Source organism: Onychomys torridus, chromosome 6 (genome assembly GCF_903995425.1).
Source record: "Onychomys torridus chromosome 6, mOncTor1.1, whole genome shotgun sequence".
Lineage (NCBI taxonomy): Eukaryota > Metazoa > Chordata > Mammalia > Rodentia > Cricetidae > Onychomys > Onychomys torridus.
Window position 1 is genome coordinate 105083141 of NC_050448.1, and position 24937 is coordinate 105108077.

The 24937-nt window shown below is 44.1% G+C and overlaps 1 protein-coding gene across 5 annotated transcripts in view; it reads right to left on the reverse strand.

Annotated features, from left to right (window-relative positions):
• Egf (epidermal growth factor) overlaps nucleotides 1-24937 on the reverse strand; it is a 75682-nt gene that overhangs the window by 12002 nt on the left and 38743 nt on the right. For 4 of the 5 annotated variants that reach the window (XM_036190734.1, XM_036190737.1, XM_036190738.1 and 1 more), the window contains 8 exons: nucleotides 21816-21920; nucleotides 18796-19019; nucleotides 14482-14649; nucleotides 13178-13309; nucleotides 10493-10621; nucleotides 5958-6074; nucleotides 4986-5111; nucleotides 797-919 (listed from right to left, as the gene is read on the reverse strand). In XM_036190734.1, coding sequence (XP_036046627.1) covers nucleotides 797-919; nucleotides 4986-5111; nucleotides 5958-6074; nucleotides 10493-10621; nucleotides 13178-13309; nucleotides 14482-14649; nucleotides 18796-19019; nucleotides 21816-21920 — 1124 coding nt within the window. The remainder of the gene's footprint in view (nucleotides 1-796; nucleotides 920-4985; nucleotides 5112-5957; nucleotides 6075-10492; nucleotides 10622-13177; nucleotides 13310-14481; nucleotides 14650-18795; nucleotides 19020-21815; nucleotides 21921-24937) is intronic. The other variant, XM_036190735.1, reaches the window with a different exon arrangement.

Consider the following 24937-nt stretch of genomic DNA (forward strand, 5'->3'; position numbering starts at 1 on the left):
GTCAAAGTCAGTAGTGGAGACTATTTGAAAAGAAACAAAAGCTGGCTGGGTTGCTAATTCATGCCAGGACATACTGACTTTAAAAAGGCAGCTTAAAAATCCTTGAAAGTAATCCTGGGTGCATGCCTTTAATCCTGAAGAGGGGAGGCAGAGGCAGTTGGCTCTCTGTGAGTTCAAGGCCAGCCTCATCTACAAAGCAAGTTCCAGGACTGCCTACACAGAAAAACCCTGTCTCAAACAAACAAACAAACAGAAATCCTTGAAAGTAGCTCTGCTCCTATTATAGCCCCATGTCATTGAAAAGTTGCTAAGGGTTCCCTGCACTGGGCAACACAGTACCATGGCCTGTAGTCCATCCTGAGGTGTGCTGTGTGTGTAAAATACATACCAAATTTTTAAGATTCAGTACCAAAATTTAAGTAGATGTAAAATTTTATACAGGCTATCTCCAAAAGTCTTAACATTTGTATGTATTGAAATAAACAAAATATACTATTATAAGTCCAGATATGGTCTTGCCCTGCCTCGCCCAGAAAGTTTTTCCCACAGCCCCTGAAAACAGTCAACTAATGGGAAAGTAGTTGCAGAGTTAAGGAGAACCACCTCTACTGAACTGTGAGAAATAATAATAATAGTAGGCTTATTACAGATGCTGTGAAACCCACAAGTCCTGTGGCCCAGCATCAACCTCCTGATGAAATCCACCTCTCCAACAGTGATTTCTAGAATTCCCAAGGCAATCAGGATCTCCTGGACCAAGTTCCTCCCGGCTGACCCGGACCACCCACCCACCTACCGGGGCAAGCTAGTCCAGGTGCCGATGGGCGGCCCTCGCAGGTGCAATTGTAGCTTCCCTTGGTGTTGATGCAGCTGGCATTCCCGCCGCAGCTGTGCGCCCCCTGCTGGCACTCATCGATGTCTGCAGGAAGAGTAAGTGAGAAGAGAAGGGACCGCCGGTAACGAATGCATGGTAACAAACAGAATCACAGAGTCCAGCAGTCTAGAAGAGGCTTCTTCACTGTGTGGTGCCTCATGTTCTGGAGCCCCTATGCATTTTAGGGGTACTGTCATGAACGCTGGACATAAAGATCACTGTGTCCATGGCTGTACACCTCGCCTGGGATTCTAGGCCCCTGACAGGACTGCCATCCCTCTTGGAAGGGAAGACTTGTCCAGCAATCAGCCTGTCACATCCTGAAGCTCAGGCTTCACATTTGCAGCTAGATGCCCATCTACTGGCACAAATGCATATCAAGTACAACACTTCCCTAAACACGAGTATAAAAATAAATACAGGATGAGGCAACTCATCATAGTTTAGTACAGACATGGCAGGGCCTGTAGTAGCAGCTGCAGGGCAGAGGCCGGCAGCAGGGCTAAAGAAGGGCTTATTTATTTTTATGGCCCTGCCATGTCTGTACTAAACTATGATGAGTTGCCTCATCCTGTATCCCCTTCAGGCCACTCCTTGCTCCCTAGGTCACACAGCCATGAGCTCACAGCTGTGCTACTTTGGGGGACATGCCAGAGGCGTCTCTGTCACCTACAGCTGCGCTGTCCAGGACAGAGAGACTTTCCCTGTGATTGCTCTGGCTCTCTAAATACATCCCAGTCATCTAGTCCATACCATGCTGTCGGTTCAAAATACACACCAGAGTTTTAAGTCTTTGCATGCAAGTTAAAGCATTGGGGCTGGAGAGATGGCTCAGAGGTTAAGAGCACTGACTGCTCTTCCAGAGGTCCTGAGTTCAATTCCCAGCAACCACATGGTGGCTCACAACTACCTGTAATGAGATCTGGTGCTCTCTGCTGACCTGCACACAGAACACTGTATACATAATAAATAAATAAATCTTAAAAAAAAAGTATAAGCCTCTAAAATACTGATTGCATAGTAAAATGTTAATATTTTAGATATAACAGAGCACATAAAATATACTATTATCACCTGCTTTTTTAATATATATTTATATTAATTATAATATACAAATACTTATAATATATAATCAACAATATAATAATTATAATTATTATACTAATATTATTTATATTAATATAAATTATCACCTGCTTCCTTTTAATTTTCATAAAGTAGCAACTAGAAAGCTTAAGAAAGGGCTGATGCAGGGCAGTAAAAGCTCTAACAGCCACCTCTCAGACTTCTGCCAATGGTAGGGACTGAAACACCTCTCCATAGATTCATGACAACCTAGCTCCCAGTGGCCTGCATCTGAGACAGGGTTTGTAAGAAGCCATCTGAGTTTAAACAAATATTGGACTGGTGTCTTTCACAGAGGATGGAGCACCAGGGTTTCTGCACACCACAGAGGAGAGGCTGTGAGGTGGCAGAGAGAAGGTGGCTTCCGTGAGCCAGAAATGGCTTGTTCACCAGAACAGCACCAGCCAGTGCCTGCATGTGGGGGTGCAGCCTCCAGAGCCACGGGAAAGAAAGTTTCTGGGACCTAAGCCACCCCTGCTGTGTGCTGTGTTGCTCCATGGCTCATACACATACAACTTGTACTGGGCACTAGTTCCCACTGGGACCTAAGCCACACTGTCTGTGTGCTGTGATGCTCCACGGCTCACACACACAAGCTGTACTTAGCACTAGTTCACACTCCCCAGATACATGATTTGTTCACACCTGGACACTCCTCACCCCTTCATACTTCTGCTTAATTAACATTTATTCATTCCCCACAGTCCCTCCAAAATGACACTCCCTTTGGGACATCTTGCCCGAGACCTCAAGCAGATGTCCCTTCCAGTTCTCAGCTTTGTTTCGTCGATGCTTCTCTTAGGCTGAGCATCTGTCTTTGTCTCTTATCAACGCTGAGTTTCTTTTAGATCATGGTCTATCGGCAAGGAGGACCTGGCTTCCTCATCTTGATATTCCTTACAGTTCCTGCTGTCTTTGTGCCTAACGGGGCCGGAGGACTTTGACTTGCTATCCCAAATGGATCAAAGTAACCTCTGCTCTTTGTTTCCTATCGCTCTGACTTCTTTCTTTTCCTGGAAGCTCTGAGATTGAACCTCTGGCCTCACATATGCTACACAAGTACTCTACCGCTGAGCCATGCCTTCAGCATTCACACTGATGTAAACAAAACCAACAAAATCAGAATTCTGGTTGTAATCTCAAGTTAGAAATCCTCTCAGTTAGAAATCCTCTCTCAGTTTGACAGAGCTCACTCCTCCCTAAAGCAGCAACAACCATGCACTGTTGAAACGCCTTCCTCCTTTTCAGAAATTGTATTTATGTGTGTGTGTGGACATGTGGAGGTCAAAGGACAGCTTGCAGCTGGTTCTCTTCCATCTTTACGTGGGCCCTAGGGATTGAACTCGGGCCATCGGGCTTGGCAGCAAGCACCTTTATCCATTGAGCCATCTTAGCAGCCCAACAACACTTTTCTCTACAGAATTATGTCCCAGGCATGACTTAAAGCTGGCTAATTTTATGACATCTTGACACAGGCATCTGAGAGGAGGAAGCCCCAATTGAGAAAATGCCTCCATAAGATCGGGATGCAGGCAAGCCTGTAGAGCATTTTTTAAATTAGTGATCCTTAGGGGAGGGTGGACTGGTGTTATGGTTAAGAAAAGAGACCGAGCAAGCCAGTAAGCAGCTCTCCTCCATGGCCTCTGCATCAGCTCCTGCCTCCAGGTTCCTGCCTTGTTTGAGTTCCTGTCCTGACTTCCCTCAGTGATGGAAATGTAAACTGAAATAAATCCTTTCCTCCTCAAGTTGCTTTTGGTCATGGTGTTTTAGAAAAACAATAATAACCCTAACTAAGGCGCCTGCTTACCGAATACATACACACACACACACACACACACACACACACACACACACACACACTGAGGTAAAACGGTAGGAAACAAGCATGCCATGGCTTCTATGGTCCTGAGGACCCCATGGAGCTAGGCCAGGCAGGGCCATGACACCCTTTGGCATATCTGATAGGAGGTAGATTAGTGGGAGTGCGAATCTAGAGTCTATAAAGTTTAAGTCTCTGAGAAAATATACCTTCTTTTCCCTTCAAAAGAAATGAAATATGAAGTCTGTTGACCCAAAATATCTGTGAGCCTGCTTAATTAGTGCAGTGACATTTTCCTGACTGACTGCCAAATATGTGCTTAAAAGTATGTTTTCAGATGTCTGTGGACTGCACAGAACTAATCTGGTAAGGTCTGGCTTAAGCCAACCAGATCTACAAACGGACAGTCATGACCTTCACATGTGAGAGAAAACATGTCATTTGAGTTTCTTATCAGGGCATCTGCCCTTCACTGTTTGTTTGCAGAAGGGAAAGAGAAGCACAGAGGAGGCCCTGGAGAGCCCTGGGAAAACGGCTAAGCCCTGCACTGGGTGAGGGTGGCCGAGGGCAGGCCTCCACTTGTGCAGTGATCCTGACACCTGGGGCCGCAGGAGCTATCCACAGAGTGAACTCCCAGCCCACGGCCCCACCCAGTCCTTGGCAGAGGAGGGTGGTTAGGAAAGGGCTTTCAATCACTCAGTACTTACAGTGCAATGTCGATGCTGGAAGCTCTGTCTATTGAACTATCAGGAGACGCCCTTGGCCCGCCTTGGACTCACTGTCCTTTTCTGTAGGCACCCAGGGGCTCCCAACACCCCCACAGCGGCGGCTCTGCATTTCACCACAGTCCCGCGGCTACCCTTAGTAACAAGGGAGTGCTGCCCAGCTGCCCACTGATGGCTCACAACACCGAGCACTGACGAGTCCTATCACTCACTCACAAGAAAAAGAGGTAGACGACTCTGGGCTTGTGCAGTTACAGCCAAGAGACTGGGGACCGAGACCTGAACTACATCTGTCTGAGCAGGAATTACAACTTCTCTTTTATTCTTGACATGTGTCCTCCCTGCAGTTATATCCTGCTTTCTCCTGGCCTATAGCAACCACAGCTTTTGATGAGCTTGCCTCCTCCCCGTCCCTTGTCCACTGGCACCTGTGCGCGCTCACCAAGACAGCTGATCCCATCTCCTTCGTAACCTTCTGAGCACCTGCAGACATAACCGCCTTCAGTGTTGATGCACTCGGATGAGGTGGTGGGACACCTTGCGCTACCCAGCCCACATTCGTCTATATCTGCGGGGGGGGGGGGGGAATATGGACAAGGGAAATGTTTAGGCCAGCAACAGGTCATGACCCCCACAGGGGTCACAGATCAGATATCCCATGTATCAGATATTTACATTACAATTCCTAACAGCAGCAAAATTACAGTGATGAAATAGCAATGGGGTACTTTTATGGTTGGGGGTCACCACAACAGGAGGAAGTGGATTAAAGGGTCGCAGCATTAGGAAGGTTGGGAACCACTGGTATAGGCAATCCTGGAAATAAGTAACAAAAATGTAAGTCAACCATTTGACTGCTAACAGGCACTGAGTGAACAACATGAAAACCCTACATTTTAGATTTGAATTTCATTTCTCAATGAACTTTCATGGAGTCTCACTTCGCCTGCCCAAGCAGCTAAGAACGACTAAGTAAAGTACTTCCTGCCAAAGTTTCAGACGACAAGGACCGACATTTTCTCAGGAATCACCAACTTACAATTCCAGGCCATCAATCGAAAATTGAAATCTATCTGCCACATCTATTTGTTTTACTGAAGCAGCTCCACTAGGTGATTTCTTGGAGGAGAATGTTCTATTGTTGTGAACTTATAAGTCTGACTTGAGCTCAAATGTCTGCTTCTCTCGGTGTCGACTTCATCTTTTGCATTATTTTAATACAATAGCAGTATAATGTCAGGCAGCAGTATATGGCTCATTTCCTGTACACACAATACTTTTTTTCTAACATTGAATAATTTATTTAAATCTACTGATTTCTTAAGTCCTTGAGGAGATTTTTAGTCAGCAAAAACAAAAAGAATGCTTCTGGCTCACGATTTTTCAAATTTGTGCATTTGGCCGCTGCCCTTACCAGAGCACAGGTTTCCATGGGCAGCAAATCCTTCCAAACACTGACACACAGCAGTCTCTCCCTCTGAGACACAGCGAGCATGCCTGTCACATGCCTCAGGGCCGCAGTCGTCTTGATCTGCAAATATGAAAACCCCATGCAATTATTTCCTGTCTTCAGAGAAGAAAGTGGACCTCAACGTGCTGGACAGAACATCCCAGCATCTCCTTCCTGAAGCTCTTGTCTGGGCTAGCCTCCAAACAGAAAGAACTGGTTAGGTCTGTCCACCATGCCTGGCTTGCTAGATTCCAAAGACACATGGCGCTGCTTCCGTGTGCTGCGTCTTTTGTGTGCTTATTACTTCTGCTTTGCTCTGCTTTGCTGGTTGTGGTTTTGCTGCCGCTCTGGCTAGTAGCAAGTAGCCAAGGCTAGCCCTAACGTGAGACCCTCCTGCCTCATTCTTCCACATGCTGAGCTAAACCTCAATCTTAAAGAACCATTAGGTGTTCAGAGAGCTCTGCGCGGACTTGTTTATAACTACTTTAAAGTATCTGCATATTTGAGCTTAAACGTGCCTAAAATAGACTCCAATTTTAAGAGGATTTCACCTAAAAATTCCCAACCATTGTGACATAAAAACGGCCCATCTCTTCTCCCAAACACAGACTTGTATGTAGCAAGCAGATCTGTTTATGGCAAAGAGATTGACTCACAGAAAGATTTATTATCAATTTACTAATATCACATTTCATATCTAATAGGATATATGTCCCAGTGAGTGCTTATTATCAAGATTTATGCACCGACTTGTAAACCTGCTGGCACTTCTGCAAAGTCATGAACCATACAAGTCAAATGCTGTAAGGGATCATCTCATTTCATACTCCATTGAAATGCAAATGCCCTGGGGACAGAGCTATATGTCAAGCCACAGATGAGAGCAAGCTTTGTTTTTGCCTTTCCACTTTAACTACTTTTGTATATAATCATTCCCCAAATGCCACCCACCACCTCCTTTTTTGAGTTGGAATATCTGCCATACCACACAGCCTATGAGTTATCATCTATCTGGTCACTGGTAAGTTGGTTCACAGTGTGCAGGAGAGATAAAAGGAAGCCTCCTGAGCTCGTTTGTAAATCAAAGGTTCAACGTTCTAAGCCGGATTCGGGTCCCATGTGACTGCAGACACGGGGGCAATCCTGCTTTTGTCTTTCATGTACTTAGCTACTTAACCAAGATCTCTCCTGTATGAACACATGCCTTTCATGCTTGTTCGGTCATTCCCTGTCACTCACAGCTAAAGGTGGGGACATTCAAATATTTAGTTCCCAAATCACAAGGCTGCTGAGAGCAGGAATGGACAGTATCCAAATCATACCAAACATATGAAACCACTGCAAAATCATCCTAAATTAGAATATGATCTAGGACTTTTGCAAACCTTGAGTCATTTTGCATGATGGAAAGCAACAGATACGCAGTAGGAAGCATGGGCTACAACCAGAGTTCCTTCTGCGACAGGCTAGCTGTAGACACAGTGGCAATGCTCACCTTCTTCTCTATAATACAAGCAGGGATTTCTGCAAGGGCTGCTGCTTTCCATGCGTGTTGTAGAAATCCAAGGAAAAAGTGACAGTTTAAAAAAAAAAAATCTCTGCAAATTAAAATTTACTACACATATCTAAATAAAGAGGATAAAGAAGGGCATAGTCAGGCCCGTAGACTTGGCTCAGAGGGTAACAGCACTTGCTGTTCTTCCAGAGGACCACGGTTTGATTTCCACATCCATATGGCTATGCACAGACACCTGTAACTCCAGTCTCAGGGGATCTGATAGGACCAGGCACCCATGTGGTGCAGAGACATACATGTAGGAATACAGTCATACACATAAATAATTAAAACACTTGAGCAATTAAAAAGAAAGGCCCAGTGGTAGTAAGGGCAAAGCCCTGGGTTTGCCCACCAGCACTTAAAAAACAAAGCTCCAAGCACCAGAAGAAGCTCTGGGAACTAAACTATGAAAATAAAATTCACTCAGGGGCACCTAATGTGCACCCAGGTCCTACGAGGGATAAAAATGCAGTTCTGCAGGATGCAAACAAAGGCTCTGCTGTCTTGCATTGTTTCTGAAGGCTAAGCCAACACAAAGGCAAACACAGACTATCCCGGAAGTCCTCACAGGTCTCTGACTGCACCATCACTCCTGGGCCCCATCAGCCACTTCGCCGTGTATCTTCATCTGGCAATCTCTCCTAAGTATGTTAGCATATGCTCTATGAGCATGGATGGATCTCTGCTGAGTCTGAAAGGGGGTCTCTAGCCCACTAATATTGATTGATAATGCTTTGATTAGACACCTTATTCTCACATTAAGCTGTGACCATGCAGGTTGAAAGTATTTAGCATATTTAGTTGAGGTATCCCCAGCACTTAGTACAGTGTATGACTGAAAAATAGCCAAATAAATATATTTCTAGTGTGACAAGATTTTTCTGGCACTTCTTATTTTAACATGAATTGGTTATTCAATCATACTTTCTTTAAGAAAAAAAACCTCAAATATTTACTCACGCTCATGTGTGTGTGCACGTGTAGGTGGGTGGAGGCCAGAAGTCGATGCTGGGTTCCTTCCTCAATCATTTTCTACCTGATTTTTTTGAGTGACTGTCTCTCACTGTCCATAAGCTTGCTAATTCAAGCTGGCTGGCTAGCCAGTCCCAGGAATCTTCCAGTACCCACATCCCTAGCATGAAGATGACAAGTACAATCTACCATGCATTTTCAAATGTGGGTTCTAATGCTAACTCAGGCCCTCATGTCTGTGGAGCAAGCACTTTACCAACTGAATCATCTCTCCAGTCAGTCCTACATAATCATACTTTTCAGAATCTTTAGTCAAGTCACCAATTAATACACCCCAGTCTCAGTTTTTACATCTATAAAGTCACGGGACTCAACATGAATCAAAAATTTAAAATACAATAAAAGCATAGTAAATATTAAAAGTTCATACAAATATTATCATTGTTACTAAAAATATATATATTTTATATCATATACTCTTTTAAATCATGCAGCCCTTGAGCCCTGTACATCTACTCTTCAGACTACAAAAGTCGGAGAAAGACTTCTGTGAACGTCTTCTCATTGAGTTTTCAAGCATTTTTTTGTTTTGTTATGATTTGGTTTTGGGGACAGGTTTTTTCTGTGCAGCCCTAGCAGTCCTAGAACTTTCTCTGTAGACCAGGCTGGCCTTGAACTCAGAGATCCACCTGCCTCTCCACCCTAGTGCTGGGATTAGAAGCGTGCACCACCATTGCCTGGGAGTTTTCAAACATTTTTAAAAGCTACAGACATCATGCTAAAACAAAATGTTCCTCAAGGGACTGAGGAGATGGCTCAGTGGATAAAGTTAGGACCGCCAACATCCAGGTACATAGCAGGTGGGTGTGGTAGCCTCCCTAGAATCTTAGGATTTGGAAAATGGAGACAGAATTCTCTGGAACAAGCTGTGCAGTCAAAAGACCCTGTCTTAATATATAAAGTGGAAAGTGTGAAAGAAGAGACCTGACATTAACTTCTATCCTCACATAAAATGTATAAGCAAACAAACATACTACACACACATACACGTAAAGGAGAAGTATTTCTATCTATCTATCTATCTATCTATCTATCTATCTATCTATCTATCTATCTATCTATCTATCTATCTTTATTAATTAAATGTTTCAGAGTCAAAATGAGCCACACTGAGTGAAGGGCAGTGAGCTGGGGAGACAGGGTGGGTTTTGTGGGGTGGCTACCCACCAACTCCACAGTTCCCCAGTTTTCTTGGGTGTGAGTAGCAGGAAACATTAGTTAGAAGGATTTAGAGTGTGGAGATAAACAGACAGAAAATACAGGACAGCCTTGAGAGGGCCTGGAACCTTTTCCAACAGACCCGGACTGTCTCTGCCCTACGGTATTTATAGAGATGCCAAGGGGTGGAGCAAAAGACCTCCCTGAAGCACGGCCAAGTGCAGACCATCTCAGACACATGCGGGGTTTGCTGTAGCTCTAGGGCTCATCTGAAAACTACTTGCCTTACGAGCAAAGACAGAACACAATAGACTCAGGCTCCCTAAAGTTGTTACATACTGAACAAATCACTTGACATTCTGCTGCTAAGTGTGCAGCATGGACAAGGAACTCTAACGTTTTCTGTTTATGGAGTCTCGGCAGTAATTAAAGTAACCTAGTAATACTGCTCATCGGTTGCTATCAACTTTTCACAATGGCTGGACTGAGCAAGCACTGTCCACAGGAGGGATGGATGGGGAGACACTCAAGGCTCCTCTATCCTAACTGTTACACTTTAAGCCCCAAGGCTCTCCACGTGTCCAGGTCAAGTCAAAGTCAGCAGAGCTGCACATGCTTTTCAGAAGAGGAGGAGCCGAGTCTCAGGTTGGGCTGCAGTAAACTGCCAATGTGGTATTAGAGAACAGGGGCAGGGAACTTCTCACCGGTAGAATGGAAGCTGTTAGAACCAAAATTACCTGGGAGAACTCACCGTTCATACCTGACACCATGATTTCAGCCACAAAGGTGTGTTGGGATTCTGTGCCGTTCTCTTCTGGTGCCTCGGCCTTAGCTAAGCTGCCCAACCATGTGGCCTCTTTACCTAGCTCAGTGCTGTCACCTGTGGGACAAAAGACTCAGTTAGCCAGCCAAGCCTTCCCATTTCAAGGACAGTTTGATTTAACTGACATCGATAGCGACTCATTGGTTACAAGTTCAGACTTGCTTTATTAAGATTGAGGGAAACTGGCAGGTTCTTTCAGATAAAGAACAACATTCGCTGGGCGGTGGTGGCGCACGCCTTTAATCCCAGCACTCGGGAGGCAGAGGCAGGTGGATCTCTGTGAGTCCAAGGCCAGCCTGGGCTACAGAGCTAGTCCAGGATAGGCTCCAAAGCTACAGAGAAACTCTGTCTCAAAAAACCAAACCAAACAAAAAAGAAACAACATTCATATGCCAAACTCCTTCTGAATACAATCAGCTCAGAATCACAGACCACAATAACAGGAAGTTGGGAGGGCATCTCTCCTCAACCAGCCATTTTTTGGGTGTGTGTGTGTGTGGGGGGGTGGTGGTTTTTGGTTGTTCTATGGGGTTTCTCTGTGTAACAGTCCTGGCTGTCCTGGAACTAACTTACTCTGTAAACCAGGCTGGCTTTGGACTCACAGAGATCCACTTGCCTCTGTCTCCTGAGTGCTGGGATTAAAGGCGTATACCACCATCACTGGGCTCCCGAACCATCTTTTATATTAGCTCCTTCCTTATAATAGCCTGATTTAATTGTATTTTTAAAGTTGATGTGCATAAAAAGCCATAGAGTAACACAGCTCACTGCTGCCAAAGAGGAGGAGATGGATTGCCCAAGGCAGCTTTGATGTGGTAGTCAGACCCTTGGTTCCCGCTGCGCAGGATCCGCAGCACCAGGGCTCCGTGCATCCCAGCAGAAAGCTTCTCTCCCGCCATGTGCACACCAGTATTGATACAGCAAGGCAGTGGGGGGAAAGATGGTGGTGCAGGCAAAGGAATGACACCAATGTTCACCAGGAGCCGAGGCCTCCACTGCCTGCTCTGTGCCCTCACAGTAAAAACAAGAATGGGAGACAGCACGGATTGCTAAGTTTTCCACCTCCTGGCCATTAACGCTGGAATTTTCCTACTCTCAATAACGAAATGAGTAAGACACGCGAAAGACTTCTGCTTCCTACTGAAGTTATGACGGTTGCCAAGAGAAGCATGCAAGTCATTTTTAAGTGGAGAGCTGAAACCCTCCCTTTCTCCATTCCACATGATTGATCTGAAAGAATGATGGACAGGCAAACTATGGGTATCCGCCAAGACTTTCCTCAAAAATGAATGAGGGGAGCCAGCCACCTCCAAAAGTAAAGCTGGCAGATCCGTTTCACATGTTGGATTCCTCACTGCAGGTAAGTTCTAAGAAGCTAGGGCCTGGGCAGTTCTGACAGTAGCCAATGAATAATATTTCCCCCAAAGCTGTTAAACAGCGCACCTTTCAGCAGGCTGTGAAGTGACTGCCCCCCACCCCAGCCTTTCCAACTTCATGCCTCTGAAAAGTCACATACGCTTCACAGCCCTCAACCAGAACAGCACAGAAGTGGACATGAGACCCCAGCTGCTGTCTGTTCCGCTAGACTAAAGACAGAAATGTAAAACACTATTGTTTTTGTGTGTTGGAAAGTATATGTACTTAGTTATTATTATAAAACATGCTATGCTGAAAAATATTAGGCCAATTATTAATGTCATTTGAATTGAGATTAAATGTTTCAATATCCTAAGAGCTGATACATGTAATCCACATATACAAAACCCCTTTCTTTCTTTTAAGAACATAAAGGAGTTCTGAATCTAATAGGTATGAAACTATTATCCTAAGGCAACAAATTAATAGGGGAAAACGTCTGAAAACCCAATATCCAACTCCATTCCATGCACAGAGCAATCCATTCACTGTATCAACCTGACACTTAACATATATTTATAACATGCACACCAAATAATTATGCACTTTTTAAAAAGGCTTAACAAAATATAAATTATCTTTGGCACATTTTTGGTAGAAGGACACCAAAAGATGACTCCAGATATGCCTAGTTTGGGCATGCACTGAAAGCGGAAAGGTCACCTGTCATACAGGGCTTACTCGCCCAGCCCAGCCTCTCTCTCAGCTGTCGCTTGTAAAGATGTGGATCAGGAGCCTCCTCGGTATGCACCTCCTACACTTGTTTGATACTGTTAAGTCATTTCTGCCAAGGACTCAAGTTTTCCTCTTAAGACCTAGAGTGTGGGAAGATTGCCTTTCACAACCCCTAATATTAAGAACATAACATTTTTAAACAAACTGTCTCTAAACATGGTTATGCAGTGGTACAATGTGGACATTTAGTTCTAAGCCTCAGCACATCCCATTACAAGTAGGGGAGAATGTCAGCTTAGAGCCTTCACAATTAGAAGTCAATCTAACTTAGTCTATAATGAGGAACAAAACTCACTGAGGGTGGGTGAAGAAACCCAAATGCACTCAGCATTCCTGAAGACATGGGAGCACTTAATAATACACCATGTTAGAACCATCAAAAGCAGAAGCATGGATGTCCCACTGCAGGGAGCCCGGGTGAGACAATTCAGCTGCACAATGTACCAGTCAGTGTCTAATTACCCTTCTGAGCAAGGCACATTTTCCCATCCGGGGCTTTCAGAAAACCTTCTCGACACAAACACTGAGCAGTCCCCAAGCTCTCTTGGCAGATGTGTTCACAGCCACCGTTCTTGTGTAAGCAGGGATCTGCACCTAGCAGAGAAGAGAGAGAATGTGGCTCTGGAGAAGTCAAGGATGGAGCTGACGGAAGTCAAAGACATCTCTGGGTGAGAACTCGCCATTCAAAACCGAAGGTGTGCCTAGAACTCTCTCACGGGACATCCTACAAGGAGGCCCCGTTCTAAGACGTCTCAGGAAGTATTGCTGACCATAGCTAGTAGTTTAATTTGGAAGGCCCTTAGTCAGGCGTGATTCCTACTTCCTGACCCATGGTCTAGTCAGCCTCAGAGATCTTCAGGAGGAGGAGGAGCTGCTGCAGAGAGCTGAGTGACTGACTCCTCCTTGGCTTGCTATTGGCTGCTGCTCACTACTTGGCATGTGGGGGTGAGGAGGACCCAAGTAAGGGTAAAGTTTCCACTGCAAAAATCTTAGTTGTCTGAATCAATGACTATTAACACCAATTATTTCTACTTGGTGCTAAGAATTCCAAATGGGACTTTCTTTCAACTTGGCTGTTTATACTTTATGGTAATCTGTATCTATTTCTATTATCATCTACAGCTGTTTATCTATCCATCTTTCTATCTGTCTGTCTGTCTTTCTATCATCTATCTATCTATCACCTATCTATCATCTATCCACTATGAAAAAAAATCTACATTGCTTATCTTTTTGTTTAATTTTATTTGTTTTTATGTGCATTGGTGTTTTGCCTGCATGGATGTCTGTGTGAGGGTATCAGATCCCTTGGAACTGACATTATAGACAGTTGTGAGCCACCATGTGGGTGCTAGGAATTGAACCCAGGTCCTCTGGAAGAGCGGCCAATGCTCTTAACCCCTGAGCCATCTCTCCAGCCGCCTAAACTGCTTATCCTTATTTGTGTAACCAAGAGTTTTTGAAATGCAGCAAGTAAGTAAAATGGAGCCTGGGGAGGGATGAGGCTGGGGGGGGGGGCAGGATAAAGTCCAGATGACGAAAATCACCACATTAGGGATGAAGCACAAACTACCAAACTACCAAGCTTGTCTGGGTTTTGATTCAAACAATGCCCAAATCTCAGAAAATCTTAACATTTATGCAGACAGATGGAACAACAACAAAAAAAAATCACAAAATCCCCTCCGCCCCCACTGCCTGCTACCATTGGTTATCACGGCCACAGATTCCGGGGCAGGAGGGTCTGTGGGACTTCTCCAGTGTACCTGGTTTTGCCAATGGATGGACCACAACCAGTGACGAGGGCTTCAGCATGCTGCCTTGGAGACGTACCCTATTTTGGCCAGTCCTCTTGTTCACCCTTATTACCGATGGGATAGCCCAATCCGAGAACCACACATGATCCTCAAACACGGCTACAGCAAATGGGTGACCTGGAAGCAATTAGAAAGGCCATTCAGTACAGACAGGTTCTCTTCACAGGGGCCATTTATAAGGGGACAAAGCTTAGAACCACCACACTACCCCATGGGTGGCTGCTGACCGACAAGGGTATTAGCAACACGGAGGAGGAGGAATGTTCCATGTGGCAATGCTTGGTGCTCATCTGCCACAGACTGAACTGGAGTGTGTTTCCTGCTGCTCCTTGGCCCAGGCTCCCCAGTCATGTGGTGACATGTCAATGGCTGTCATAACCAGTAGAATAATTTAGGTGACTGAACAAGTGTTTTTCGAAATCACCATCTCCATCGCTGTATTCCCGAGTTTGTCTCTCCTGGGTGCTCTCTATCCTTACACATCATCCTTCCTTACTTCTCCTAGGCCTATGCTGCCAAGAAGATCCTGTCTTTTCATATTCAATCTCCTTACCAAGCTCAGCCTACTGGCACCCCACCTTCTGTACCAATGGCCTCCCCCGCCCCCTTATCCAGCTAGCCTGTCTCTTTCCTGCCGTGCCGAAGAAAGTTTCTTGAACACCCATTATCTGCTGCCTCCATTTCCGTAGCTCCTACTGAACATCTAGTGGGCTGCCTTCTTGAGCCCTTCTCCACCAAAGCCACCTCTGCAGGCCCCTGGAACTGCTGTGAGCAGGCCCTCAAGCACAGTCAAATACCACACCCTGCCTCAAACAGTTGGACACCAGAGTGAAGGAGACATACATTCAGAAGCTCTCATTATGGTTCCTCACAATCACCAGGTAAAGGAATGTCTCCCCCATGTGGTGGAAAACGATTGGTCGTGGCCACAGAGTGTCCTCCACGTTAGCACTCATTCATTTCGGTCTCTAGTCCTCTGTGCCAAAGTAAAACCATAAATGCAGCATGGAAATTTCTTTTCCATGACTGATGTCCTTTTTATTGTGGTTAGAAGACACAGAACACAAAACCCGCCTTAGCCTCCATGTACTGTTGAGCAGTGCTCAGTGCTCACATACTGCTGTACGACCAATCTAGAATTCTTGCATTTGGAAAACATGAAACTCCGTACCACCTTCCCCAGCTCCTAAGAAATGCTATTCTGCCTTGTGTTTTCATGAGGCTTGCCTACTCTGGATTGATTACCATGGGCAAGTGGGAATGTCCAGCTACTTGCCTTTTTATTCAGGTAGCATAATGTCTCTAAAGTTTGTTCATTTGAAATTAGAATTAGCTCCTATGCTTCAACAAACACTTTAGACAAAATCTTCCTTACCTTAAGATAAAGAGCCACAACTAATCGCTCTGTAATTAAAGATGAATTCATTCAATCTTTTCATTAAAAATCCTGAACTATTGGGGCTGGAAAGACAATTCAGTGGTCGAGAGCACTGGCTACTCTTCCAAAGGACTTGGATTAGAATCCTAGCACCAACATGGCACCTCAAAACTGTCAGCACTTCTAGCTCCACGGGGTGCAGTGCCTCTTCTGGCCCACCAGGGGCACCGGGCATACATGCTGGCAGAACACCCATACCATAAGATTAAAAGAGAAAGGAAATCTTACACTGTCAATTGAGAAAACACGATATGTATTATAGTAGAGGGTGCTCTGGTGTAGGAATGATTAAACACAACGTTAATATTAATTAAACGTAACATTATTTAATATTGCTCTTCAGGAGAAAATTGCAGTTTTCATATTGCAATAGCCCTTGAAATCATAAAATATATGCTAAAGGGCTAAGGGTCTGCCTCAGCTGCTGTAGTGTGTGCCTATCGTGTACAAAGCTCTGTTTAATCTCCAGCACCGTCTAAATTGGGTGTGGGAATATGCCTATCATCTCAGCACCCTGGAGGTGAAGGCAGGAGGGTCAGAAGTTCAAGGTCATCCTCTACTATACAGTAAGTTCAAATCCATCTTGGGATACATGACACCCTGTCTCAAAAATAAATAAAATAAAGTATTATATACTACTCTTTCTCATCCAGAATGTGATGTTTTTACATTCTGGTTAAGAATGTTCATATATCTACCTCTTTTTTTGTTTTTTTTTTGTTTGTTTTTTTTAGCTGAGGATCGAACCCAGGGCCTTGCGCTTGCTAGGCAAGTGCTCTACCACTGAGCTAAATCCCCAATCCATATCTACCTCTTATAATGAAGCTATAGTTTTATTTAATTGGGTAGCATTTAAAAAAATAAAATATAGCTCCTCCATTAGACTCCATTAGAGAATTTGTATTTGTTTCAACCACATCTCCATTACCTACGAGAAATCAATGACTGTCTGTCAAGTGGTCAGATGAGGCCCAACTAAATGCAAGCTTGTCATATTTATGAAGAATATCATTGTTTAAACAATATTAGAAATGTATATAATTGAAGTATTTTTCTTACTCTATTTCAAGTTATAATATCTAGAAAATTATTGTCTCTAAACTAAATAGAATTAGCAAAATAACTCTTTTGTTAGTTCTTTCCTAAATGAGACTGATTTTTGATCCTCCTAACCAGTGTCTCAATCCCTAAATTTCCTCCAACACTGCCAGGTTCTCATCTTTCCTTACACAAACCTGCCATCAGCCCCTCTCTAATTTTTATTCATAATGTTTAATACCATAGTCTAGTATTTCACTTTTTAATAACAAGGTAGTTCGGGCCTTCTGGTTTCTGGATAACCACTGTAACTTGCTCATGGATTTCCTTCTCTCTAGACTTCAATCTGACCACTGCACTATGACCTAGGTGCCTACCCTGAAATGCCAATCTTATCACATATAGTTCTTGCTCAACAGCACTTACTGTTTCCTTAGTAAATCCAAAATTAGGCTTTATCTGGTAGTTCTATTTACCACATGGCCCAGTTCAAAAAGTCCTGGCAGACCCCCAAGTCCAGAGGAATTTCCCACTGCACACTGCATTTGTACTTCTTTTTTATAGGTATGCGTGCATGTGCGTGTGTGTGTGTGCGTGTGTGTGTGTGTGTGTGTGTGTGTGTGTGTGTGTGTGTGTGTTTCTGTGTATTATCTGTGTGTGAATGTGTGGGGGTCCCTGCAGAGGCCAGAGGAGGGTGTCAAAACCCTTGGAAATGGAGTTACAGGTGGTTGTGAGCTGCCCAACATGTCTGCTGGGAACCAAACCCAGGTCCTCTGGAAGAATAGCAAGTGCTCTTAACCACTAAACCACCACTCCAGCCTCTGGCTCAACGTTTTAAAGATATTTATGAAAATGTATGATTTCCATGAAAATGCAACAGGGGAGAAAGAAAGCTTCCTCAATTAATCTTCCTTCCTTCCTTCCTTCCTTCCTTCCTTCCTTCCTTCCTTCCTTCCTTCTTTCCTTCCTTCCCTTCCTTCCTTCTTTCTTTCTTTTTTTTTTTTTTGAAACAGGGTTTCTCTGTGTAACTTTGCACCTTTCCTGGAACTCACTCTGTAGCCCAGGCTGGCCTCGAACTCACAGAGATCTGCCTGCCTCTGCCTCCCGAGTGCTGGAATTAAAGGTGTGCGCCACCACCGCCTGGCCTTGATTAATCTTTCTTTGCCCATGTTTACAACTGACATTCATTAATTCCTGAAAGTGATATTATCACTGTTGTGGAATGCTAGATTAAAAAGACAGAAAAAATAAAATTTTTATTCTTAAATAAGTTTGGAAAAAAATAAAATTTTCACTTTTGTTTGGGAAAAAATGATGATTATTATACAACACTACATTTTACTCATTATTCAAGCACTCAGGTAATAATCCTTCTATTTTATAATTCCTGGAGAAATCTGTCTCTGTAGTCTGGGTAAATGTGTACACACGTGTACACACATCCAAGATTTAACACCCATGAGCACTCCATCAAGACGAAGAAGTTGGAGGCTGGAGAGACTGCCCAGCTGTCAGGAGAAATTGCTGCTCTTGCAGAATCTACATGCGGTTTCCAGTACTCACATCCATAGGTTTTCAGTACTCACATCCATAGGTTTCCAGTACTCACATCCATAACCACCTTCAACTCCAGCTCCAAGGGACCTGACCCCCTCTGCTGGCCTTTGTGGGTATCTGCACTCATATGCATACATTCCCAAACACATACATATGTGTACATAATTTTAAAAAATAATAGAATGACTAAAAGAAAGATGAAAAAAAAACCATCCACCCCACAGTCTCACCTACACCATCCTGGGCAAGTCTTCGGCGTTTAGAACCATCCAGATTGGCCATTTCAATCACAGACTGCTTGGTGTCGCACCAATACAAAGTGTCTGTTAAGTAGTCAATTGTGATTCCACTGGGTTCCACCAGATCAGAGCTGGCTATCAGCAGCCGGCCAGAACCCTGAAGGGAAGAGCTTTCAATCCGTGGATACATCCCTGTGTCTGTCCAGAATAGTCTCCTTCAATCAAGAAAACTCACAAGTCAAATTTGCATGAAAAGCTCTTCCAACACCGAAATGTCAATATAAGTCATTTTAGGGCATATAGAGTGGTACACTAAGCATGTAAAAAGAGGAAAATGCAGCAAAAAGCATGTTAAACAATTAAAAACAAAAATGAAGAAAATCCTCAATTATCTGTAGAAGTCTTCATCTTGGACAAAAAATGGGATCAGATCATTAAATGGAAAAGGAATTGATATTTAAAGTTGTAGAATATTACTAATCAAATTTGTACCTGAATGAACAGTATTAAATTAACAGCAAAATGCAATTGATCTGGTAGCTCATCTTTTGTTTTGTTTTTCAAGACAATGTTTCTCTGCATAGTCCAGGCTGTCCTGGAACTTGTTCCATCGACCAGACTGGTCTCAAACTCAGAGATTCACCTGCCTCTGCCTCCCGAGTGCTGGGATTAAAGGGATGTGCCACCACTGCCCAGCTTGGTAGCTCATTCTTATATTATGCCCATATTAAACTACAATAAAAAGAATAGTGTATTTATCTGTTTCCTAGATTTATGCAAGGTGCTGTACCTACTAAGACAGTTTTATGAACTAGACACATTTTTCAAAAATATCAATATGGTTTAATATCTAGTTGGCTCATCTGGAGATGGGTTCTCATTGTTTTAACCATTTGATTGGCTCTCGATCAATTACCAGTTACTACCAGCACATCGTCCAGAGACTACTAGAAACTTTCCATGAAAAATGAAACAGGATCAGTTTTCCCTTCACTTTTTAGCAAATTTGAAGAAACTCTTTATTCTCCTTAATTCTCGAGCATCAAACCAGAATGTGATGCTAATTCATGGATCTTTCATAATTCATATTGCTGCTTATCTGATTCCAGGGATGACCTATTATTTGAGGTCATTTCTAAGTTTTTCTAAATAAAGTTGTAAGTCAACACTCCTAATTTCATTTTCTTCTCAAGAAACAATGTAGATTTTTAAATAAAGGATTTAAAAAATGTATGTATATGAGTGTTTTGGTGTGTCTATACATAACATTTCATGCCTGGTACCTATGGAGGCAAAGAGAGGTCATCGGATCTCCTGGAACTGGAGTTACAGATGGTTGTTTGCTGTAGAATATTATTTTAAGGTGTGTTACTTTTGTTTATGTTGCATTTGTTTAACTCTGTGAAGCTGTGTTCTGTGCCTGTCTAAAACACCTGATGATCTAAGAAAGAGATGGATGGCCAATAGCAAGGCAGGAGAAAGGATAGGTGGGCCTGACCGGCAGAGAGAATATATAGGAGAAATCTGGAAGAAAAAGGAGAAGTAGCCAGAAAAGGAGGAGGCCATCAGGGACCAACCACTGAGCTACACAGCCAGACACAGAGTAAGAGTGAAAGTTAAGATTACAGAAGTAAGAAAAGGAAAAAGCCCAGAGGCAAAGGTAGAAGGGATGATTTAAAGTTAGGAAAAGCTGGCTAGAAATAAGCCAAGCTAAGGCCAGGCATTTATAAATAAGAATATGCCTCCATGTGTGATTTATTTGGCGGCTGGGTGGCAGGCCCTGCAAAACAGCAAAGAGTAAAAACAACCAACAACAGTTGTGAACTGCTGTGTGGTTGCTGAGAATTGAACCTGGGTCCTCTGGAAGAGCAGTCAGTGCTCTTAACCATGGAGTCATCTCTCCAATCCTGAAAGTACACTCATGGGCTTAAGTCTAATTGGTTAATGAGGACCAAGAGCTGAGGAAGAGATGTTGTTAATCATCCTGGTTCTGAACATCTGAACAAAATTCACAGCTCTTTTTGACTTCTGACTGCACTGACCCCCTGCAGTTTTAGCACAAACTTGAGCATCTTAGACATGAACATGGTCATAAGCATCTCAGACATGAGCATGGCGATGAGCATCTTAGACGTGAGCATTGGCTATGAGCATCTTAGATGTGAGCATCTTAGACATGAGCATGGTCATGAGCATCTTAGATGTGAGCACAGTCATGAGCATCTTAGATGTGAGCATCTTAGACATGAGCACACTCATGAGCATCTTAGATGTGAGCATCTTAGACATGAGCATGGTCATGAGCATCTTAGATGTGAGCACAGTCATGAGCATCTTAGATGTGAGCATCTTAGACATAAGTATGGTCATGAGCATCTTAGATGTGAGCACAGTCATGAGCATCTTAGATGTGAGCACAGTCATGAGCATCTTAGATGTGAGCATCTTAGACATAAGTATGGTCATGAGCATCTTAGATGTGAGCACAGTCATGAGCATCTTAGATGTGAGCACAGTCATGAACATCTTAGATGTGAGCACAGTCATGAGCATCTTAGATGTGAGCATCTTAGACATGAGCACACTCATGAGCATCTTAGACATGAGCACAGTCATGAGCATCTTAGACATGAGCATGGTCATGAGCATCTTAGAAGTGAGCATCTTAGACATGAGCATGGTCATGAGAATCTTAGACATGAGCACAGTCATGAGCATCTTAGATGTGAGCATCTTAGACATGAGCATGGTTATGAGCATCTTAGACATGAGCACAGTCATGAGCATCTTAGACATGAGCATGGTTATGAGCATCTTAGACATGAGCACAGTCATGAGCATCTTAGAAGTGAGCATCTTAGACATGAGCATGGTTATGAGCATCTTAGACATGAGCACAGTCATGAGCATCTTAGAAGTGAGCATCTTAGACATGAGCATGGTTATGAGCATCTTAGAAGTGAACAGGGCACAAGCTCAGCATTTGGTGCCTCCTTTTCATAAATACCTACTTGGCCTTTGGATGCACAGCTATTCCTTGTGGCTTTGAGATGTTCTCCTTGATGATTATTTGACGATGCTTCCCACTCAAATCACTCCCTCCAATGAGAGACTTCCTAAAAAGTATTTAACGTTAAATGGGGAGGTATCATATCAACATTGCTTTTCAAATAAAACTACTCCTTTTCTCACGCCAAACAGAGACATGTTCTCTCTCTCTGTATCTCTCTCTGTGTCTGTCTCTGTCTGTCTCTGTCTCTCTGTCTCTCTGTGTCTCTCTGTGTCTCTCTCTCTCTGTCTCTCTGTCTCTCTCTGTCTCTCTCTGTCTCTCTCTGTCTCTCTGTCTCTCTCTCTCTCACACACACACACACACACACACACACACACACACTCATAAAGTTAGTATCAGCAAGCCCTCCACACAAAGTTCTGTTGATTTAAAATACAGCCAGGCAGTGGTGGCGTACGCCTTTAATCCCAGCACTTGGGAGGCACAGGAAGGCATACCTCTGAGCTAGAGACCAGCCTGGTCTACACAGAGAGATCCAGGACAGCCATGGTAACATGGAGAAACCTTGTCTCAAAAAACCAAAACCAACCAACCAACCAACCAAAACACCCAGTTAACTAGCACCGCATGTCAAACCTAGGCATAGGACAGGGTAAAGGGTGACTGTGTCAGCAGCCTGGCAGAGACAAAGCCAAAGTTTTGCTTCAAAACCTCCCATCTCCTGCTGGAACTCATGGAAGCAGAGACTAGGAGGCCAGAATAGTGGGCCACAGACCATAGGAGAAGGGGACAAGTCGGCATAAGGACAGCAGGGGAGATGTACATAGGCTTCAATTTTCTTCCATGTTGCTCTAGGGCAGATGGAGTGTACCAGTCAACCCTTCTCCATCACTTCACTTCACATGGTTTCAGTTCCTTTGGATCCATATTCTACTCTTCCCTGGTGTAAGGGAAGGAATTCTGAAGGTGTGACGGGAGTAATAAAATCATCCTCTCTGATCTCACCGTTCCATCACTTATACGTTTCAACTGCCTGGAGCAGAAGTTATGCAGTGAGAACTGAGCTCCCTATGGTGCTGTTCAGGCAGAAAGTGAAGCTGAGACCCAAGGGCTGGTGATAAGAAAGCAAAGACTCAGGGACAATGAATTTGTTCTGATTCTCCACAGGCCAGGCAAGAGTCACCCATCAGGAGTGCTCCAAGGAACAAGCACACATGCATCTTTACCTTTATGGTCCAACTAACTTAGGAGCCAGGATTCCTTCATATTAATTAGTAAGTGTACGGAATTATCAGTGTGCCATGTGCTTTTGGAGCTGTCTTTTTCTTGTTCAATTTTGGTTTTTCATTGATTTAGAATTGTCATGTAATCTAATACCTAGGATTAAAGTCTCAGTTCTTTCTATCAGATTTCTAGCTAATATCAAGGTTTTTAAACTACAAGTCTCTCATTTCCAGACAAATGAAAGGTTTTGTTTAAGCAGCTGTCTTTGGAGGAGAGAGGACTTAAGGAGGGTTTGTTATTGCTGGAGTCAATGTGCTGGGGAGTCTGAGGTCTGGTTCTGCAGGCTCCAGCTGTGCCCGTCTACCTCCTGAAGGCACTACCTGGGCAGTGGGCACTAATCACACACTGGGAAAATTAGAGGTGCCTCCTGAATGCAGGGAAATGAGAACAGAGTTACCTCAGAGGAGCAGAGGGATGTTGACATCTGTGGTCCTGATAAACGTTTACACTTCTGAGAACAACCACACACTAGCCCTGTTATTAGCTACAACAGACACAGAGAATCTCCTTTTAAGTAGGTTCAACATGGAGAAGGCTGTGATTATAATGGCTATAACTGTGTCACAGGAGTTGATTTACATTTGTTGCCTGGCGCTGGGTCTCACCCATTCTAATTCGGAGTGGAGGGGACAGGACCTCTGTCTGAAGGTTTTGTGGTACTGGTGGTGGCAGGGTTTGAACCCTGGGCCTTCACATGTGAAGTGCATGCTCTACCCCAAGCAGCACCCCAAGCTCATTTCTGTGGTGGCTCAGGGAACCTTGAGTTCGCTGCTTAATCTTGGGAAAGTTATTTTAGCGCTCTGATAATAAATTCTCTTGATCTTTAAATTAGAGATCTGAGCGCAGACCTCACTGGGACTTAATGGTGTCCTGGATGGAACGCTCTTAGTACAGTAGCTGGTATACTGTCATTATTTAATAGATAGATGAACAGTAAGAATGAAGGCCAAGCTAACTAAGCAAATGGGTGCAGAGCCATGCTCAACCTGGACACGGAGAGAGCACTCCATCGGTAACTGCACCCCTACACTCTACATCTGGCTCACTGTGAAGAACCTGTTCGTTTCCTGTAACCAGAGGTTTTCTGTACATAGCACAGCAGAGCACAAGTACATGAGCCTGCTCCCTGGGACTCTGACTTGGAGCTGCCATTCTCCCAGATGTGAAATCCTAATTCATTTTCTTTCCCTTCAGCACTGCTGCACAGGTTGCAGATGCTCAGAATGGCCACCATTCACTCCGTGGTTTTCAGTTCTTTGGAAGAAATACTCAAGAGGCACAGGACATCTCTCCTATCATCTGGTAAGGGAGTCTGGTTCAAGCTTCTCTCCCAGAAGCAGGAGGTTGGTTCTCTTTAGCACCACACAGGAGGCAGCCCTTTTCCTCATCTGCCCTCATCCTGTCTGTTACTGTTTGTTCTCAGGCTCACCTGGGCCACCGGCCACAGGCCACCGGCCATGGGCCACTGGCCACAGGGACAGAGGGTGCCTAGAGGAGAGAGATCTCCCAACTGTGCTTCTCTTCTTTCCACAAAGGGAAAGAGCCTGCCCGATCCAATCTCAGAAAACGTCTTCCCATCTCCATGCTGTTCTTCATGCCTGCTCAGCAGGGGCCAGCACAAGGATTTTAGTGCCAGACTTGTCACTCACGTGCTGTGTAAACAACCCGGAACAACCTCAGCCTCTCTGGGCCTTAAGTTCTTCACCTGCAAACTGAAAGGGTCGGGCCAGCCAATCCCTTTGGCAACATTTACCATGGTCCACTACGTCTACTAACTTGGTAGCAAGCAGTTGCGTTCATTTTTTTAATGGGAAAGTTTGCCCTTTCTTCTAAGCTAGT